We start from the raw sequence: 20,847 nt of genomic DNA, 5'->3' as shown, positions 1-20,847 counted from the left end.
AAAAATGTACTTATAATTGAGTTGTGTCACATTGAGCCGGCGTACAAGTGAAACATTTTAACCTATAAATCATTGATTTCTTAAAATCAACGATGAATGAAGTTACGATCGAGTTGTATCATTGACTTGTACTATGCTTTGAGCTGATGTCCTTTTTCGCCAAAGTAACGCCTGGACAAGAGGATAGTGCCATTATATATGTAATTGAATGTTGATATATAGATAGTAAAGTTTCAAGACAATGACGTCAAAAAGAAGTTTCAAGGCAATGTAATCCAGTTTAGTCACATTCACAAAAATAAAATTCAGAAAAGCCACTCAGGATAAAAAAAAATAGTTTTGGGCAAAAATAAATTATGAAACATTAGTCCCTTTAATCAGAATTCATATATTCATAGACTATTATTTCTATTATGTAACTATATATACTTTTAAGATGGTACATCCTATATATTAGAGAATTTTTTTTATGTATGTGATGAGTGAGGGATTGTCCATATAACATTCGGATGGATTAGACTTGTTTTCAATTAACAAAATTACAAAAAAAAATTGTGTGTGTGCGCAGGAATTTGATATCTTACGATCTTATATAGTATATTGGAGAGTATTAGAAAGTTCACGACAGTCCATATTTATGATATTGTGTCGTACATGTAGAAATGGAGAAACAAACCAATATTTGAATAAGACTTTCAACATTCTAATAACTCAACGGAAACAATCATGCATGTTACGAAGGAAATCGAGAATGGATATCTTCTGAAAAATAATGTACATCTGTTGAGACTAGAGATCATGCATGTCTGTTGGAGCCGACCTGATAGCAATTGGATCAAGCTTAATTGTGATGGTACTTACAAGAGTTCTACATCTATTACTGAATGTGGAGGTCTTTTTTGGGATTCTTCTTAAAATTGGATTAGGGGATATGCGCGGAAAATTAGTATGTGTAATGCTCTCACTCCTGAGATTTGGGCAATATTGCATGAATTGAAATTAGTTTGACAAGAAATGATTACAAACCTAGTGGTCGATAATGACTCAAAAGTCTTAATTGATATGCTCTCTCTCATGAGCAATTAGATTACCACATTTTTTTCAACTTTAATTCGTATAATAAAAAAGATGACTCAACATGATCGAAATGTTAAATTCAACTATACATGGTGTGAATGAAAATCGTTGTGCAAATTGACGAGTCAATTACAGTCTTACATTAAACAACATTGAACTGTTCGTTCTCTAGATGAATTGAAGATAAACTTAGTTGATGATAATTATGAATTCTCGTTTCTCTTATCTTATTAGAGTTGTCTATTAATTTTGTTCATTCAGTGCAGAGTTGTTTTAATTCGATAGTTCAGTAAAATTGATAATTAGTGGGTATGTTTAAGATTTTTTTTTAAAGTAATATTGGTTTTATATTTTTAAAAATGATTTTTTTATAAGAATTTATTTAAAAATAATAAAAGTTATTTCAAACTCATTTGCTATCGATTAAAAATAGTAATTTTGACATTCAATAATTTAAAAATTAACTACTAGAGATTTGAACATGATGAATTTTTTTTAAAATGTATTTACAAATGATTTATAGGAAAAATTCTCAAAATAGCCTTTTAATTTTAATAATTTTTTAAATTTTCATTTGCCAAAAAAATTATTTATACTAATTTTCTATTTGAAGTTTTATTTTTAAAATTATTTTTAAAAAATGTTACAGAATGAAATAAAATATTATAAAAGTTATTTTTAGAAAATCTTAAATAAGCGAGCTCAATATAGTATATTACTGTAATAATATACTTATTTTGAAAGTTTACATCTAAATATAAATAGTCTTAATTTATTAACATTTGACTACAAGAAAACATGACATTAACTCAAAGTAAGATCTCACCTATAGAAACGAGAGAGAGATCAACGAAAGAAATATAAGAGAAGCCTGTATTTCTTTGGATTGAAAAACGAGATAACTTTAAGTCGATAGAAGAAAATGACATGCAATACACACAATTTTTATGATTTGAGAACACCACTTTTACATTGGATTCAATTTTTGTCCTTTTGTTTTAACTGTATGCGGGATTATTTTTTATAAGTATTATTAATTCAAATAAAATAATAACTACATCAATATTTAAATGCAATTAAGTTGTTTAAATTTAATAATTAATTACTAAAGTAATATCAAAATTATTTTAGTTAACAAACAAATAAAATATAATTAAAATAATAACTAAACTGTATTTAAATAAAAATTATATTTATTTTTAATATAAATATAATTTTGTTCTTTTAAATTTAAGTACACTCCTCTCTCTCTTATTTCTTTTAAATCAAACTACATATTAATACTACTCTATCTCTCTCTTGTTACACTATTTTTTATCTTATTTTCTCTTCTCAATTTTTTCTCGGAAGCAAACACACCTAAGAGTCCTCTTCTTCTTTAGTATATTTTTTTATCAACAAAATTTAGGGTTTATAGGGAGAGAAGGAGTAGGTAAAAGGTATGACAAAGAAAGTTTTTCCATTTTTGTTTTTGCAATTTTAAACGTTGTTGGTCTGAAAAAAAAACCTAAACGGGCCGGTTAAAAAAGCCCATGACCCAGTTTACCAGAGAAACTTAACCCTAAGCCCTAAAAATCCAATATTGTTTGTCTCGTGGTTTTTCTTCAATCGTTTGTTTGAGAAATGGGAAGCGAAGAAGAGAGTGCAGAGTTCTACTTGAGATACTACGTTGGACACAAGGGCAAATTCGGTCACGAATTTTTGGAGTTCGAATTCAGACCCGATGGTAAGCTTCGATATGCTAACAATTCCAATTACAAAAACGACACCATCATTCGCAAGGAAGTTTATCTTACTCCCGCCGTCCTTCGCGAGTGTCGTCGTATTATTTCTGATAGCGAGGTAACCCTAACCCTAACAATAACTTCCCCTTTTTTATTATTCCAATTTCTATGCTTATTTTTTGCCCAACTACCTTAAATCTTGGTCTCTTCACGGCTATTGTATTTTGTCAACACCTATCTAAGCCAACCCGTGTTCACCGGCTAAGGGTTTTTTCATTTTGTGAAAACATTTTCTATTCTCATTTCCTAAAATAGTAAACCAGGCCTAAGTTTCTGTTCCATTTGCTGAGTTTTTTTTTGTTGTGGAGAAGTTATCTATTGTATTGTTTTGTAATTGAATGGGTTTTTGGGGCTTTGTTTAGATTATGAAGGAAGATGATAACAACTGGCCAGAACCAGACCGGGTAGGGCGCCAGGAGCTTGAGATTGTGATGGGGAATGAGCATATCTCCTTCACCACATCCAAGATTGGGTCACTTGTGGATGTTCAAAGCAGTGCAGATCCTGAAGGGCTTCGCATCTTTTACTATCTTGTTCAGGTGATTGAGCTTGATCATTGTTTTGATGGTTTTTTTTGTCGGCTAACCTGTTTTTATGTTTCCTACCTCTCTGATTATGTTGAACTGTGAACAAGATGATAAGTAGTCATATTCCTATAATTAGTTATTCCTAGTATGCTTATGGTAGAAAGTTTTGACTTACAATCTGTTTGAATTGACTTATTTGAACTTATTTACGGACACAAACACATGTGAGACGATTCCGGATAGCTTATGTATACAGCAACTTATGACATGTCCATAAACTATCTTCAACTTGTTTTCATAAGCTCTCCAAGAGAACTTATAGAAATAGCTTATAACTAATATAAAAATAATATTTTTTTTATATTTTTTGTTATAAAAATAGCTTACACATAGTTAGTGTTTATGCTATAAGCTCTTAATTAAGTTGTTTATCCATACAAGGCCTTAATTGTTAATTGTTGTCATTAACTTTCAATTTTCGACGTGTTAACTCTAATAGTGGGTGAATTACCTTCCTTGGATGGCCTGGCTACAATATGTTAAGGTTTATAATTAGCTTAGATCAAATGAGTCATTACAAAATCATTCTGGTTGAATTCCGTATGATCATTGAATGGTATTGACTGTCAAAACAACTAATTGAATGTAAACCATCATCATATTTTTAATATGATGATAGTTTACATTCTCTAACTGTGAGGCTAGTATACTTCCCCATAAATGAAATTTTAGCTCATGTTCACTAAGAATCCCACAACATAATCCACAGGACACCGATGAGTGACAACTAGGTCAAATTTGATAATGTTGTCACGATAGCGAATAAATAATCAATGGAAAAACTTTCTGAAATAGTTTATATAATCAATAATAATCAATTCTGTCACATGACCATTTCACTATTTAAGCAAATTATCACGAGAGAAGGGGAAGGATTGGTAGGTAGAAAGCGTAAGCTGATCTCTGTCCATCCTTATAGAACTTGTGGATTTTCAGGAAGTTTCTGAACTTGAAAAAGGATGGTATTTTCTCACTCGGTGTTAGCTGTGCAATTGAAGTAGGGGTAACCAGCCACAGAATTGCTTTTGGTGCAGCACGCTGTATTTCATTTTCTTTGAAATTTAAGCAGATCAAAACTGCTTAACAACCAAACAGAAATACTTGTCTTGATTAAGGATTGAGAATCAGTAAAAAAGCACACAACTCAATGAAAAAACTGAAAATAAACTGATGTTACATAAATCATTACCATGCATGAACCTAAAACTCACCAATATAGTTGATGTACTCATATCGATGTTGTTATTCTATTCTTTGTTTAACTTATACTTATATTATTCCGTTGCTGTGTTTTCTTGACTATGCTAATATTTCATCATGTTTTAGAGAGTGATTTATATACTCCCCATGAAATTTTATTTTGTTTTTCATGTATTTTTTTTATGGGAAATGCTAACAAGGGGCCCACAAGTGCACTTGTTAAGAGTCCAAATGTTGAAAAAAATATATTGGAATTTGTATAATTCATATTTTGAAATTGTAAAAAGTGTGATTTTCTACTTAAAAATTGTTTTTTATTTTCTTTTTGGTTTCATTAACATTCAAGGACACTTTTATTTATTTATAGGCTTTGGAATGCCAAGTTTAAATACCTGCCCATTAGTTACCCAATGTTAGAATTTTTTGATGTCAGCTAATAATTCTTTGGCGTATTCCTATTATAACTATAATTGGCTTTTGCAGGATTTGAAGTGCTTTGTTTTCTCTCTTATTTCGCTTCACTTCAAGATCAAGCCAATATGAGATGTTCACAATTAATTTTGTTTGTCCTCTTGGAAATGTGCACATCTGTCCCTTCTTGCTAATGACGTTTGACAATCTATATTGGTGATGAACTGGAAAATCTGATTTGAGTGGATAATGTTCGTGCTAAATCGTTGCTTTTTATATGTATGGTTTTGGCTATTCTTTCTCTTTCACGTGCTTTCATCATGGTTGGAGAATGAATTGTGACATTGAGAGTTGCATGCTGTATGTATGGAATGTGCACATACTAGAATTTCAGGATTTCTTTGACTACAAATTATGCTCTCGTCAAGTAGTGGTGAATGATATTTTTCATACTTTCGTAGTTTCTGGGACATAATTTCCCCATTTTAAAACAGTGGTTCAAATAATACTGTCTAAAATAAAATGTTATTTTTTTAGAATAAAAAATGTACGGTCTGTAACTTAAATCTTGTCAACAAGTGATCCGTCATCGACGCCGTTTTAATTTAAAAAATACATTAATAATATTTTTAAACCTTTTTTAAAATTATTTAAGTGTAAATCAATTTTTTTTAAATTTACAAATCTAAATGACTTCTAGACATGGCAACGGGGTGGGTCGGGGGCGGAGTTTGCCTCCTCCACCCCTGCACCTGGCTAATCGGGGAAAACCCGCACCCGTTTCATAGCGGGTGTGAAAATTAAACTCCCATCCCCGCTCACAACGGGTTTCCCCGTTCACTACCGCACCCATTTATATATATAAAATTATAAATTTAAAAAATCATATTTATTATAATTAATATAATAAAATAATTAATCAATTTTTTTTAAATTTATAAATACAAATGACTTCTAGACATGGCAACGGGGTGGGTCGGGGGCGGAGTTTGCCTCCTCCACCCCTGCACCTGGCTAATCGGGGAAAACCCGCACCCGTTTCATAGCGGGTGTGAAAATTAAACTCCCATCCCCGCTCACAACGGGTTTCCCCGTTCACTACCGCACCCATTTATATATATAAAATTATAAATTTAAAAAATCATATTTATTATAATTAATATAATAAAATAATTATTATCAGATAATAATAAAATAAAAAATTATGTTATATAGAGATAAGATTATAATTTTTAATAGTTAAAAAAATGTTAAATATATTTGATATGTATATGTATAGAAAATTCAAAGTTTACTCTAATAATACTTGCGGGGCGGGTTTGGGTGCGGGTGCGGGGTGGATATCATCACCCTGCACCCGTTCCCGCACCCGAAATTTAATTTCGGGGAAAATCCGCACCCGCACCCGAAATTTAATTTCGGGGAAAATCTGCACCCGCACCCAATCAAAGCGGGTTTTCTCCGCCCAAATCAAACGGGTTTGGGTGGGTATCCGCGGATGCGGATTTTTTTGCCATCCCTAATGACTTCCATATGTGAAACGAAGTTTGAAAAGTGTGGTATTAATCTTAATTTCTTAACCCTTTTCATGAAAGATGAAATTTATACCATAATAGTTATTTAAAGTTACAACTTTCAAAATAAAATATAACTATTATAATGTCAAGTAAAATTGATATTTAATAATTCAATAATGAATTTAGATTTTTGGTGCGAGTAAAATTAGTGGACCAAACCTAATTCCCTAACTTTCAAGGCTCAATTATAAAAGTATGTGTATTTGATCAAAATACATCAATACAAAAAAAGAAATGAGTTAAAAAGAATTAATGTATTTGATTTTAATTTTAGATTAAATATATTAATTTTTATTAATCAATATTTATTTATATTTGAGACTGTATTAGTATATTGTTTGTAAATTTTTGTTTTTTAAGAATTTTTGTGTTAGTTATATTTTTCCTCTTTATTTGTAGTTTTTGTTTTAAAAAAAATAAGAGTACATTCTCTAGCTAAGTATATAAATCAAACTCAAAATGTATTTGAACAAAATTTGAATAAAATATATGGACATTTGCTAATATTTTGTGATGAGACAATATTTTTGAAAAACTAAAAAGAAATAAGTGAATTTTTTATTTTTATATTCTCTTATTTTTTTCTTTTTGATTTCTAACTATTTGCTCTGTCTCAAAATAAATGAATTATTTGATTATTTTACAGATATTAAAAAATTACATAAATAATATTTTTTTTAAAATTATCCTTATCAAATGTTAACCATTATTAATGTGATATAGTAAAATATGGTATATTAATCAATTTTCAGGGAGTTCTCAAATCAAGTATTTTTTAATTATTTTTGAGAAAAAATTGAACAGGGATGATGATTTCAAAATTCCGAATGTGGTGGAGACTGAGTGGGGCTGGCAAGCTGGTCCCTGATTTAATTCCTTACCCACTCCCTCTGTCAAAAACAACCCTCAAACATGGGAACCATTCAATCAAATTGGCGGGAACTGAACTACAACACCACCCTCATGTCCAGGTTCATTGTACTCAATCTATTTCCCATTTTTTTCTTTCATTTATTTCCCTTCATTCACACGCTTTCAGTTTTAGGCAACGACTGACAAGTGGCTTAATTTAAAGATACCAATTTAATCTAAAAAACCATCCAGGTTCAATGTATTACAATACCAGTAAATACTTTGATTTTTATTCTCCCAAAAAGGAAGCCTAAAAAATCCACGAATCAGAAAAGGTTCATCAAACCACTTTTTAACGTCTCAAATAAGAAAAAAAACCCATAATAAATACATAATAAAAATGGATAATGTGTGATTAATTAATTAATATGTTAAAAAAGATGTGTTGGCATTAAATAAAATGGGATTGCAAATTGTAATTAGACAGCACAAGAAAGGGATCAATGAGAGGCACGTGACAGAAAAGTTGGTGGGGGTGAAGCCGTTAAATTCGCGTAGCTTCTCACCCCATAAATACCAACCTTTTCTCATCGCAATACCCCACGCCTTACCCGAGAGAAATAGAAAGAAACAATAGAGAAAAGAGGGGAATTTCTGTAACCCTAATTTCATTGATAAACCCTAATTGTTCAGCATTCCTCTCTATTCTCCCATCTTCGCCACAAATTCTTTCTCACTTTTCTCGGGAATTTTCAAATGTAAGAACAATCCCCTTTTTATTTTCCTATTTACTTGTTAATTAATTAACTCCCTAATATGATATCTTACACAAACCACAATGTTGATGATTTAAGTTTTTTAGCTCCATTTTTATTTTTATTGTTTTGATTAACGATGTTTTTTTGTGTGTGTGTGTAAGTGTTTTAACGCTGTCATAAATGTGGTATTTATTGAAGTTATTTTGATTCGGTTTTAGTATTTTATTTTCTCAATTTATGGAAATTAACTGATACTAGATTTTTTTTTTCTTCAGAAATTCTACAGCCATGGTTTTCTGGGTTTTTGGTTATGGTTCACTGGTATGGAACCCAGGATTTGATTACGATGAAAAGATTATTGGTTTCATTAAAGACTACAGACGTGTCTTTGATTTAGGTAAACTCATTAATTAATTCATATTTTGGTGGGTTTTTTTGTGTGTGTGCATACCATTCTTATTTGTGCCGTTTCAATTTTTTTGCAGCATGTATTGATCACAGAGGAACACCTGAAAACCCTGCAAGAACTTGCACTTTGGAGCTGAAAGAAGGGGCAATTTGCGTACGTGTATATTTTATACTATTTCTGTTGAGTGTGGTTTATATAGTTTTGCCATTTAACAAAGTAGATTTTTGATTGGTGAATGGAAGTTCGATCTTTCAAATTTATGGTGTGCCTTGTGCTTAAGTGGTGCTTTATCTTGTTTTGCTGGCTGATTTTTATATTTGATTTTTCCTTGTTATAAACTTTTGTTCCTTTGTTTTTTTTTTCAGTGGGGAGCTGCGTATTGTGTTCGAGGAGGCCCTGAAAAGGAAAAACAGGCTATGCAGGTAAAGCATTACTCTTTCTCTCTCTCTCTCTCTCTCTCTCTCTCTCCTGAGACCTACCTGGTTTATAAAGTATATAGAAATAATAATTAGTTGTTATACTGTATAAATTCTACCAACTTAATCCATAAACTATATGAAATCCCGTCAAATTACTCTCTTATATTATTATTTTGTTGTGTAGTATTTGGAGCGGCGGGAATGTGAGTACGATCATAAGACCCTTGTAAACTTCTACAAGGTTTGTTATGCGCAACCATAGAGATTTTTTACTTGCAAGTGGTTGCTATTTTTATATTTAATACCTGTTTCTTACTTTTAATTTGTTATATTTTCTTTAGGAAGGAGAATCATTGCACCCTACACTCACCGGAGTTATTGTGTAAGTTACCACATTTGGTGTTATATTTAATTGTCTTTAGCTTATTTATATCCACATGTTGTGAATGGTTTGTTCATACCTAATAGGACAAGTTTGCTGATAGAACTTAATTATGTATGTATACAGATTCACATCTACTCCAGACAAGGAAAACAACAAATACTATCTGGGTCCTGCTCCGCTGGAGGACATGGCTAGGTATATTACTGTGTATACATACACTCCCCATTTTTCTATGTGGAAATGTTTACCTAACCTTTGGTTTCGCCTTACTTATTCATCCAGGCAAATAGCAACTGCTAATGGCCCTTGTGGAAACAATAGGGACTATCTTTTTCTTCTGGAAAAGGCTATGCATAATATCGGTACTTATCTCTCTAGCATCTACAATCTACATTTAATTCATATCTGAATTGTGAGATCTGGACAGACGGCGCAAATGCTTGGATTGCCAATTGCAGACAATCCAAATCCCATTTATTCTATATGTGCTCTGCTCATATATAATCACATTTAAAATTTACAAGCACTTTCTTGTTATTTATTAGTATATGCTTTTTATTTTATGATATGGTGATGACTTGAAAGCTTTGGTGCACAGGCCATGAGGACGACTTAGTGATAGAGCTTGCTAATGAAGTGAGGAAAGTTCTTGAAGTTGTGAATGTAGTGCCAAACGACAAAATATTGGTTGGACCAACACAACTTCAACACCCATCGCACCTACCCATTTCAACCCTTCAGTTGCACCCATTGCCAGAACCTATTGCTTTGGATAGTTGAGGAGCTGGAGATTACTAAACACTGATGGTGAGTTCAGCATATAAGCTGATTCACTGTGGACCCTGCTAACCCATGAAATCAATCATTTTTTAAATAAAATCATATAGTTGAAAACTTCTGCAAGTTTTAGCTGCTTGTTTCAGCCATTCTCTTGAGATGTTGCTTAGATTCAGAGAGAGTCACAATGTTCTGAATAGGAATGTGCGCGGAAATTTTACACCTGCAGTTAATTGAATACTACTAGAATATCTTCCTATTTAGCCAATGTCAATCCTACTTTAGCTGAAATGAATTATTATGTTTTGAGCATCACTTTTGTCTATTTGGTGTATGGTTTCTCAATTGCTTTGACCATATGTATGTTGCGGTGAATTTAACTTGGAACAAACGCTGTTATGCTACAATGGTAGATCATACTAAGATAGATTTTGATTCTTTGCGATTGATACATATACCAAAGTTGCATAAAATTTAAGTTATAGGTAATTGTAACAAGTACCCTCGCCAAAGGCAAAAATCAAAAAAGAAAATTTAACTTTTGGAAATTGTACATTTTAACATTTTGAAAAAGAGTTTGTTGGGACTTTTTTTTTTCAGTTTTAACAACTTTGACATTGTTAGTACATTTATTTTTTTTTTCAGTTTTAAGAACTTTGACGGTGATGTTTTCAATATATTATATTAATTTGAATTAAAAAACATAGTTGGACGAAAAATGGTATGATGTACATATTTTATAAATTAACGGACCAGTCTAATAAAAAAAACTTAAAGAAATTAATCTAATACAATTAAATATTGTAAAGGATCGCAGATTGACTTTTGATGTTTGCCTTTCTTAAAAAACCTATTAGTTTACTACTAATTTCCATGTTCTTAGTGTTGGAATTTAATTATGAGTGGTTAGACACCACATCTCAACCGAAAACCTTAAGACATTAGGATTATGTGCTTTAAGGTTTTGGGTTGAGTTGTGGTGTCTAAGTCTCTTATGAATCCTTGTTTAGTCCATTCTGATTGTCGGACTCCCCCGGACTCCCCAACACGTACTTTGAATAGTGGCTATTAGTTTCAACGATTATATAATATATAGATAGGTAGTTTAAAATAATCTGACTCAAATAACCATATTCCTCTTAAAATATAGCAGCACGCTTCATGCTTCATGGTGGCCTTCCTAATTACCTGATAATTCATTTGTTAACAACTGTTTTGTTCTTATTTTCAAGGAACAACCACGTCCTCGAATTTTTTTAAAATATTTTCTTCATGTTCTTTTCAAAATTCGTCTAATACATCGGTATATTTTTGCCCAAAAATCTTTTTGAGCTCAACATCGTGACGACTCATTAGTTGTAAGTTAATCTTCCATCATCCAATATGATATTATTCCCTTTATTAGTTGACAAATAAACTTATTGCGTTACAGTACAAAATAACATATTTAATCCGTACCATAATATAAAAGAGAGTCCAAACAAGCGTATCGGTCCTATTGAGAATATAACAAGAACAACAACTTAATAAATCTATTACTGCCCAAAGAGATAGTTTCCATAACCTATTATTATATTAACAAGTGTACTGTGTATCGTACTTTTCTTCTTCTTTCTTTTCTCAACACATCTTGCAGTTGGGTTTAGCTTATTAATATCAATTGGTTTATTAAAAAATAAAACAAATTATTTCCTTTATATTTAGTCCCTCGTAAAATATTGCTAATTTTGCCATGCTTCTACGTTATATGTAATGAGAATAGATGTATTTTAATCTCAACCATCTGATTTAATCTAAAAGTATATATAGGAGATGAGATACTCATGGTAATGAGGTAGTTTTGGTTGTTCTATTTTTTTCTTCTTCTTTTTACGAAGTAAGTATAGTTTTATATTTGTTTATCTCAATGACATATTTAACTATCTCAAATAAGTTTATTAATAATAAGATTATAATAAATCAAAAAATTTCACTTGGTTGATATATTTACATATATTTGTTTTGATACTTTTTATTTTTATCACGCAACATAAATAAAATATTTTTTTTATTAACTTTTGTCAAGACATCACTCAAAGATAAAATTGAATATAAATTTTTTGTAAATAGTTTAGTTGTTTAAATTGAAAAGATATTGTTAATTATTATATTATAAGTTCACCGTTGGAGTAAAAGATAAATGAGTTGTTACAAGATGACGTAGCGCTGTAGACCCCATCTAATTAACCCATATTGAGTTCACCGTTGGAGATGCTTTAAGAATATCTAATAATATTATGATTGACACATATAATAATTCTTTGTCGCATATTCATTTTACAAAATTCATCGTTAGATTGAAAACTATATAATATGTCTATAAATATGATATTAATTTGAAATCATTCGATTATCTCAATAAGAAATCTATCAAAATTAATTTGTTTGATAAAAGTTCAGATGTTATTAATTTTGATAAATTTTTGTTGATATATTAAACTATTTCATATTAATGTCAAGTTTTATAGACATGATCTGTCTTATAATATTTTCAATTTAACGATAAATTTTGTAACACATATATGAGATAAAAAATGATAGGAGGTGTTATATATTTAGTTTTACATTGTGGTGCCAATTGATCATATCCACATATATATATAAAAGCTAATGTTGTCATTATTGTGATACAAAGGGGGGAAAATGACGAAGGTAGCAGATAATTTGTGTCAACTTCCTTGGGATGTGCTTGATATCATTTCTAGAAAATTAGATTTCGACGACCTCTTTCAATTTAGTGGTGTGTGCAAGAATTGGTGGGAGTTTCATAAAACTTATTGGAGAGATTTCTTAGTATCCCAAGAACCATTAATTGTTAGAAACTCTTACTATATTAGGAAATGTTATACCTTCATCAGCATACCTCACCAAAAAGTTTATCACTCAAAGAAGATGAATGACTTAAAAAACTTTCTCTATTTTGGATCTTCTAGCGGATATTTGATTATGACAGAGAACAATCATTCATTTGTGCTCATGAATCCATTTATAAGAAAAGTGATTCTAATCGATACCTCCTCAACCTTTAAAGTTGAACTTTCTGATTTTGCTTACTATGTCTTACTTGCTTTTGGAAAAGGCTCAGATGAATTTGTCTTTGTGGCTTTATGTAAAAGTTCTCATAGTTTGCATATCTATCAATCTCAAAATTTTGGTTGGGTTACTTATTCGCCAAAAAGAAATTCATGGAAAGGTGTTGACTTTACAATTTTGCATAATGCCATATATGTGGTCACTGACCAGGCCAAAATAGGGGTATTCAGCTTGAATTCTGAATATATAGAGTTTTTAAAATTGAAGAGTACTCTCAAAGTAACATCTTCCTCATATGTAAGGCTGATTGATTGTGTTGGACAACTTTTAGTGCTTAATATTATTTCCAATGAAATACTAAATGTGTACAAGATAGACTTCTCAACCATGAATTGTGTCAAATTAGAAACTTTGGGTGACATCGCATTATTTTATGCTCCCAAGGAAAAGTATTATGCATTGAGTAGCTCAGAAAAGTGGGGTTATCGAAGGAATTCTGTTTATGTCATCGATCTTCCATCTAAAAAATGCAAAGTGTATATAGGGGATGACAATGAATTGCCAAAGTTCATTATTAGACCTATATATAATAATACTCAAACTTATTATCCACCCTACTTGTTGGATTGGTGTTTTAGACATCAACTTGAGGTAGATTTAAGGAACACAATGAGTGGTGAAAGCCCACAAATGGTGAGAGCTTCTAGTAAGACCAAGGCCCAAGAAGAGGGTATCAATTCAGTTGAACATAATTTTGAAATCAAGGAAGGAAAGGGACAAAGGAATAAAAGAATCAACACAAAATTGAATGGCTATATAATTAACTAAATGAAGGGTTAATTATTAAGGTGTGAAAAGTCTAATGTATTTCTTCCCCTCTTAGATTCTATCTGCTAGTACCTTCTCTTTTGAGATATTTCTTTTAAGTATTGTTGCACTGAATTGTAAGATCACTACCTCTTTGGTACTTTGCCAAGAGAGTTCATTCTAAAATAATACAAGTGATCTTCTGCACATTTAAATCACAACAGTAGATTATTATCTAGTCGAGTAACATGTTTATTGTACACCGCGTACCATATATGTATGTGTGTGAAGGAGTTAAAGAGAAACATAAAAAGTTGAAATGTGGTAGCAACTTGCAATTTATTACATAGTAGTTAGGTATGTGGGCCAAAATACAGCAGAATGTAGTACTGGTCCATAACTTGGCAAAGTGTAGAGTCACATGGTGAAGGCCATGTGATGGTGGTGTTGGAGACTGGAGTGGCAAATTATGCTATTCACTGAACCCCGCACGACTAATGGATTGTATTGGATTGGAACCCCAAATGTTCTACCGGTTCCCCGTGTGGTGAAGCTCACTAACTCATTTTTCGCCCTTTACCTAGCGGCTTTTTTATTATTATACCACTGAAACAAAAATTAAATATTATAATACCACTCTTTTCAAATTATATACTAAAGTACCATCTATTTTGAACTTTGTATTCCTTCCTCTTAGAAATCCGTCCTTGCCTCTAAACTTTCTCAACTAATTTTTGATCAAAAATGTTCATTTGTAAAATTATAAATACGCTTTCAAACAAAAATGTGAAATAATGAAACAATTTTTAGTAATTTATATTTATCATTAATCAAAATTCCAATTTTTAAATTATTAGTTTTAAATCCACTAGTTTTTAAATCAAATGGAAGATAGCAGAAGTAAAAATGGAACTGGCAAGGTCGATAGTCTTAATTATATAGCATTTTTGGTTTATAGGGATCCTATGTTGCCCAGCATCAAAGGCAATAATACTGTGCCACAAATGTCAAATTGGCCCACTCACTTTTTATATACCTCGTCCAAGAGATTTGAACTTTTCTTTCTAAAAAAGAACAAATGATTTGAAAATAGATTCTTTTTTATTAATTATGCGACACCATAGTTAGAAGTGGTAATTCTTTGTTGGAGAACCTGAAAGCTTTAAATGTTGGATAGCTTGTTTCAACATTTTTTTTGTTCATTCAAAGGAGTGAGAATTTGAATTTTGGTTTTGTTACTAATAAAAAACATAATTTTTTATTTTATTTTTTGAAATTGAAAAAAATTATATTAAAAAGATATACTCTAAAGAATACATAAGGGATTAAATTTTAAGACACTACTTTTATATTAATTTTCTTAGCATTAAAATATTTAACATATTTATTAATTATTTCTTTTGAATTAGAGTCCATTTTAATAAGTGGCTTAGGTTTTTACCACTTTGATCAACTAAAATTGATTAAATCTATCTTTAATTGACAAATATTAATATTGTTACGTTAAACGTCTTGTTTGAGTTTGAACTAGTAATTGCGTGACTTAATTATAATAAAATTTGGGCTAAATTAACTTAATTTCAGGTAACGTTTTAGTCCTTTATCTTTTTTTTCCCGACTTAGTCCTTTATTTTAATTTTAAATGACAATTTGATATTTTATGTTTTAAAATTTCAACAACGTTATCCTTTTTTAAACAAAAATTCAAAAAAAAATTCAATCAAAACTCATAAAATTAATTATATTCTTCAATATAATACAAATTTCATCAAATCCGTAACGCAAATCTTCAGATAAATTCATATTTTCATACTTTATTTGATATTATTAGGAATAAAGGACTAAATCGGAAAAAAAAAAGATAAGGGACTAAAACGTTACCTGAAATTAAGTTAAGGGACCACGAATGTAATTTAGCCTAAAATTTGTCATCTATAAAAAAAAATTGATTAAACTTAAATAGAAATTGCAAACAATATACCAAAAATTGTATAATTCTAAACTTTTATATTAAAAACCAAATATCATTGTTTCATCTTAAATTATTATTGTGAAAAATGATACTAAAAAGATGAATCATTGATAGAACAAAATTCAAATCCTAGCAGAAATCATCACTAAACTACATATTTTACTTACTCCAATTCAACTTTAGATTATCAAAACTTTCCCTCTAAAAACCTGATGATTAAGAAAGATAAAAAAGGAAACAAATGTTTAACCGAAAAAACCCTGTAAAGTGAACGAGACTCGGAAAAAATGATGACGCACTTCAATCTAAATGATGATTAGCAACGTTCATTTCAATTTGGTATCATTAGCAAAACCAACGGTTCTCCCTAAGAAAAACAGAAACAAAAAATAAAAAACAATTTCCATTTTTTTGATTTCAATAAATAAATAAATATATATGGTTCCCAAAACTGACACAAACAAACAATTAATTAAGGTTGCTACTAAGACAGCAAAAGGGAAGATCACGTGTGGAGTGAAAATGGAAAGCAATTAATACTAACAGTAGCATCATAATGGTCACTACTACTGGATATTGATTCAGCATTGTTCTCTTTCTCATTCTTCATTTCAAAATTTAGAAGTCGTTCAATTGATTCAGCTAGTTAGACTCTTGAGTAGGTTGATTGAAGAGACATGAACATTACTTCAATTTCAATCCTATTACTACTTGTATTGTTTGTTTTGTTTTTAGGTTGTAACTGCAGCAATGTTAGTTACGATAGAAAGTCACTTCTCATCAATGGCCACAGAAGAATCCTAATTTCTGGTTCAATTCACTATCCCAGAAGCACCCCTCAAGTATTTTCACTCTTTCACCATTCACTCTTATGTTTTTGCAATTGCATTTCAAGTTCTATACTTCAAGTTCTTGTTATGTCATTTTTTGCTTCAAAATGTGTGAATTTTAGATGTGGGAAGATCTAATTTGGAAGGCTAAACACGGTGGTCTTGATGTTATAGACACATATGTTTTTTGGGATTGGAAATGTAATAATACTCTTTTAACTGATCTTCCTTTCTCTTCATTTCAAGCTTAATATATTTTTAATCCTTCTAAAATTGTTTGTTGTTTGTAGTATTTAGAAATCTAATTTCCTTTACTTTTATGATAAAACATAAAATGTATTTGCAAAATTTGATATCGATTTATTTTGATTTTGTGAGAGTAAAGTTGTTGAGGAAAAATATTGTGGAAACTAAAAGTCGAAGAAATTTTTATAGGAACTAGAAACAATGTTGAGATTTTATAGGGATTAAAAGTCTAAAACCATATAACCCTACTTTTTATGTTCTAGATGTTGTTTTTCATCTGATTATTATGGGTTGCAGTACAATTTTGAAGGAAGGTATGATCTAGTAAGGTTCATTAAGACAGTGCAAAAGGTGGGACTTTATGCCAATCTTCGCATTGGTCCTTATGTATGCGCTGAGTGGAATTTTGGGTACTTCCATTATAATTTATGTGTTTTCTTTTGTTTACTTTCTTTTTTTATGTAGGCTTATATTTGTGTTTAACAATTTCATTGTTTAATGGTATAGGGGAATTCCTGTTTGGTTAAAGTATGTTCCTGGAATAAGTTTCAGAACAGATAATGGGCCTTTCAAGGTTTGAATTTTCTTTGATTTTATCACCTGTTTTCTCTATCTGGGTTTAATCTTTCACACTTGAATTCCAACAGAACTCGAGTCTTGAATAATTTGATGTCATTTTGTTTTTGCTTTAGGCGGCAATGCAAGGTTTTACCCAGAAGATTGTCCAAATGATGAAGAGTGAGAAGTTGTTTCAATCTCAGGGCGGTCCAATCATTCTTTCTCAGGTATGCAGTTCTATTTAAGTCTGTGGCATAATTGAAGAAAAAACTCAAAAACCTAGGAGTAGATGACACTTAGAAATTCATATTTCAACAACAACAGCCAAACATTATCCCACTAAGTAGGGTTGGCTAGATGGATCAAATGACGCTATCATAAGTGTATTCATATTGCATTCCAATAAATTATTACTACTTCAAGATGAAGTCCTATCCCTTTCGTTTTTTTGCTCCACACTTATATTTTCTAGATTGAGAACGAATACGGACCTGAGAGGAGGGCAATGGGAGCTTCTGGTCATGCATACCTAAATTGGGCTGCAAATATGGCTGTTGGATTAGGAACAGGAGTTCCTTGGGTGATGTGCAAGGAAAATGATGCCCCTGATCCTGTGGTGAGTCCTCTCATTCTCTTAGTTGACCCATTTTCTTGAGTTCATGAATTGAAACTATATCTAATCTTAAGGGCTGAACATATCTTCTAATTCTCCACCACAGATTAATTCATGTAATGGTTTTTACTGCGACAATTTCTTTCCAAATAAACCGTTTAAGCCTAGCTTGTGGACTGAGTCTTGGAGTGGCTGGTAAGCTACAATTTGTTCTATAAATATAGATATTAGTTATTGTTGTCTACTTTCTTCACTCTTGTACTCTTCTGATTTATTTCTTTCTATTCCCCATGGTCAAAAGGTTTACAGATTTTGGTGGTCCAATTCCTCAGCGTCCAGTTCAGGATCTAGCATTTGCAGTAGCTCGTTTCGTTCAGAAGGGTGGCTCATATGTGAATTACTACATGGTTGGTTCTTTGCTCTTAGGATATGGTTCAGTTCTTCTTCTTTTTATTGCAACAAAAGATGTGGTTCCTTGCTTTGAACCCTAAGTTTCACCTTTGTGATAAATGATAGTACCATGGAGGAACTAATTTTGGAAGATCAGCTGGGGGTCCATTTATTACAACAAGCTATGACTATGATGCTCCAATTGATGAATATGGTAAGCAGATAATGCTTGTTAAGAGCAGATTCTTTGTATATTTTTCTCCAAGTGATTCACTGAACATTTGAATGGACAGTATAGATAAAGTTTATCGATACAAATTCCTCAAGTCAAGTTAATTGTAGTAATATTTCGGTATTTCCTTCTCTTATATGTGAATTGGCAGTCGATATTGTTTCCTTCTGTGTGGTATAAAAGACAGTTTAATTATACATTACTTCACGATGTTTAGGTTTGATCAGACAACCAAAATATAACCATTTGAAGGATCTTCATAAAGCTATAAAGCGTTGTGAGCATGCTTTGGTTTCTTCAGATCCGACTGTTACATCATTAGAAACACTTCAGCAGGTAAATTGTCTCTGACATGAAATAAGGTAATCTTGTGTTGACAATTACCCTTTTCTCTCTATGTGCGATTGGTGATTTTCCAGGCTCACGTATTCTCTACCGGGACTGCAGAATGTGCGGCTTTTCTAGCAAATTATCACGAACAATCTGCTGCTACTGTGATTTTCAATAACAGGCACTATGAGTTGCCTCCGTGGTCTATAAGTATCCTTCCTGATTGCAGAACTTCCGTATTTAATACTGCAAAAGTAAGAATATAGAATGCTTCGGTGGTAAAAATGCTTTTTTGATAATCCTCTTGATACATGTTACAAATATAGAATAAAACTTTTAAAATAATTACTTTCATCTATATAAAAGTAAATTAGTTAACAAGAAATGTAGGAATATTTCAACATATAACACTTAAAAATAATAACTACTATAGTCGGCCATTGATCAAATATAATATTTTTATGCATTTTTCTTTTTCTTATATATAAATAAATCATTGATAAGAAATAGAAGCGCTCTTAATTAAAAGAATACATACAATTAGAAGATAAAGGCTAATGGTTTGTGTTTGATACGGCAGATAACAACTCTTCGTTGCGGAGGAATGATTATGTGCCCCGCAACCAACCATTGTCTATGTGATGGCATCGGCACATCTCAGTTTCTACATGCTTGGTGGGCACAACACAACACTACACTACGCCTCAAGCTGAATTGACCATCACACCCTTCCACTTACGACACATGATGAAGCCACGTCACCCCCAATAGTAATTAAACTACCTAGTACAGGATACACCATAACAGACCCCTCAAGTCAATCTCCTTAACCTCAAGTTATTACGGTCATATCATGACCACCTTGAAGTAGTTGCGGCACACACGTGGTGCTATTGGATTCGATGAATAGACTTAGTTGAGACTAAGGGTCCAAAACCGTTAAGACGGTTATGACGCTAGGTCTAAAACCGATTATACGATATTTTCTCTTATAAATTTAGGTATACACCGTGCATCTCTTTATCAATCAAGTGCTGCTCAACTTCAAATCACGGATGGCATGGTGGAGGTGGTGCATCTGCGCCTTTAAGAACGGGGCCACCGAAAAATTAGATCATCTAATTGATTTGGTAGAAAAACTTTCTCTCCATCTACGACCACGTTAAACATGTTCATTCTTCAAAATCATTAAGCATGTTAATTTTTGCAATGTCATCCTTTACCTAAATTCTTTGTTACCTTTTAATTAAATTTCTTATTCACGCAACCGAATATCGTTCTTTGTCGTTGAAAAATATTGGGTTGAAAAATAACAAATTTCAATTACATCACGACATTTGTACGTGATGCATTGAAAATTTAGTAGCCAATTAAAAAATTAAAAATAAAATACAATATACCGCGACTCTTAGTAGTTTTGGAAGGTAATTGTATGGGGTCGTTGAGAAGTTAATGGTCAGTTAAATAAATAAGAAGAATGAATTAAAAATAAAAGGCGAGTTAATGGCACAGTTAAAAAAAATAAGAAGAATGGATTAAAAATAAAATATTTTTTTTAAGA

The 20,847-nt window shown here is 31.3% G+C and overlaps 3 protein-coding genes and 1 pseudogene across 3 annotated transcripts; all 4 read left to right on the top strand.

Moving 5' to 3' along the window:
- The first annotated feature begins 2,482 nt into the window (after window positions 1–2,482).
- Window positions 2,483–5,511, top strand: LOC101514474 (protein mago nashi homolog). Its single transcript, XM_004501153.4, has 3 exons — window positions 2,483–2,919; window positions 3,224–3,400; window positions 5,132–5,511. Exons 1-3 carry the CDS (start codon window positions 2,701–2,703, stop codon window positions 5,189–5,191), a joined length of 456 nt encoding a protein of 151 aa, XP_004501210.1. The 5' UTR covers window positions 2,483–2,700; the 3' UTR covers window positions 5,192–5,511.
- A 2,458-nt stretch (window positions 5,512–7,969) lies between these two features.
- LOC101514800 (gamma-glutamylcyclotransferase 2-1-like) lies at window positions 7,970–10,551 on the top strand. Its single transcript, XM_004501154.4, has 9 exons — window positions 7,970–8,246; window positions 8,522–8,643; window positions 8,732–8,808; window positions 9,021–9,077; window positions 9,259–9,315; window positions 9,416–9,456; window positions 9,583–9,654; window positions 9,742–9,821; window positions 10,058–10,551. Exons 2-9 carry the CDS (start codon window positions 8,535–8,537, stop codon window positions 10,237–10,239), a joined length of 675 nt encoding a protein of 224 aa, XP_004501211.1. The 5' UTR covers window positions 7,970–8,246; window positions 8,522–8,534; the 3' UTR covers window positions 10,240–10,551.
- A 2,367-nt stretch (window positions 10,552–12,918) lies between these two features.
- Window positions 12,919–14,136, top strand: LOC101498414 (uncharacterized). Its single transcript, XM_004501717.1, has one exon. It carries the CDS (start codon window positions 12,919–12,921, stop codon window positions 14,134–14,136), a length of 1,218 nt encoding a protein of 405 aa, XP_004501774.1.
- Window positions 14,137–16,473: 2,337 nt separating this feature from the next.
- LOC101515123 (beta-galactosidase 5-like) lies at window positions 16,474–20,501 on the top strand (annotated as a pseudogene).
- The last annotated feature ends 346 nt before the right edge of the window (window positions 20,502–20,847 follow it).

Source organism: Cicer arietinum, chromosome 5, assembly GCF_000331145.2.
Source record: "Cicer arietinum cultivar CDC Frontier isolate Library 1 chromosome 5, Cicar.CDCFrontier_v2.0, whole genome shotgun sequence".
Taxonomy (NCBI): Eukaryota; Viridiplantae; Streptophyta; class Magnoliopsida; order Fabales; family Fabaceae; genus Cicer; species Cicer arietinum.
This window is presented reverse-complemented; position numbering and strand designations above follow the sequence as displayed.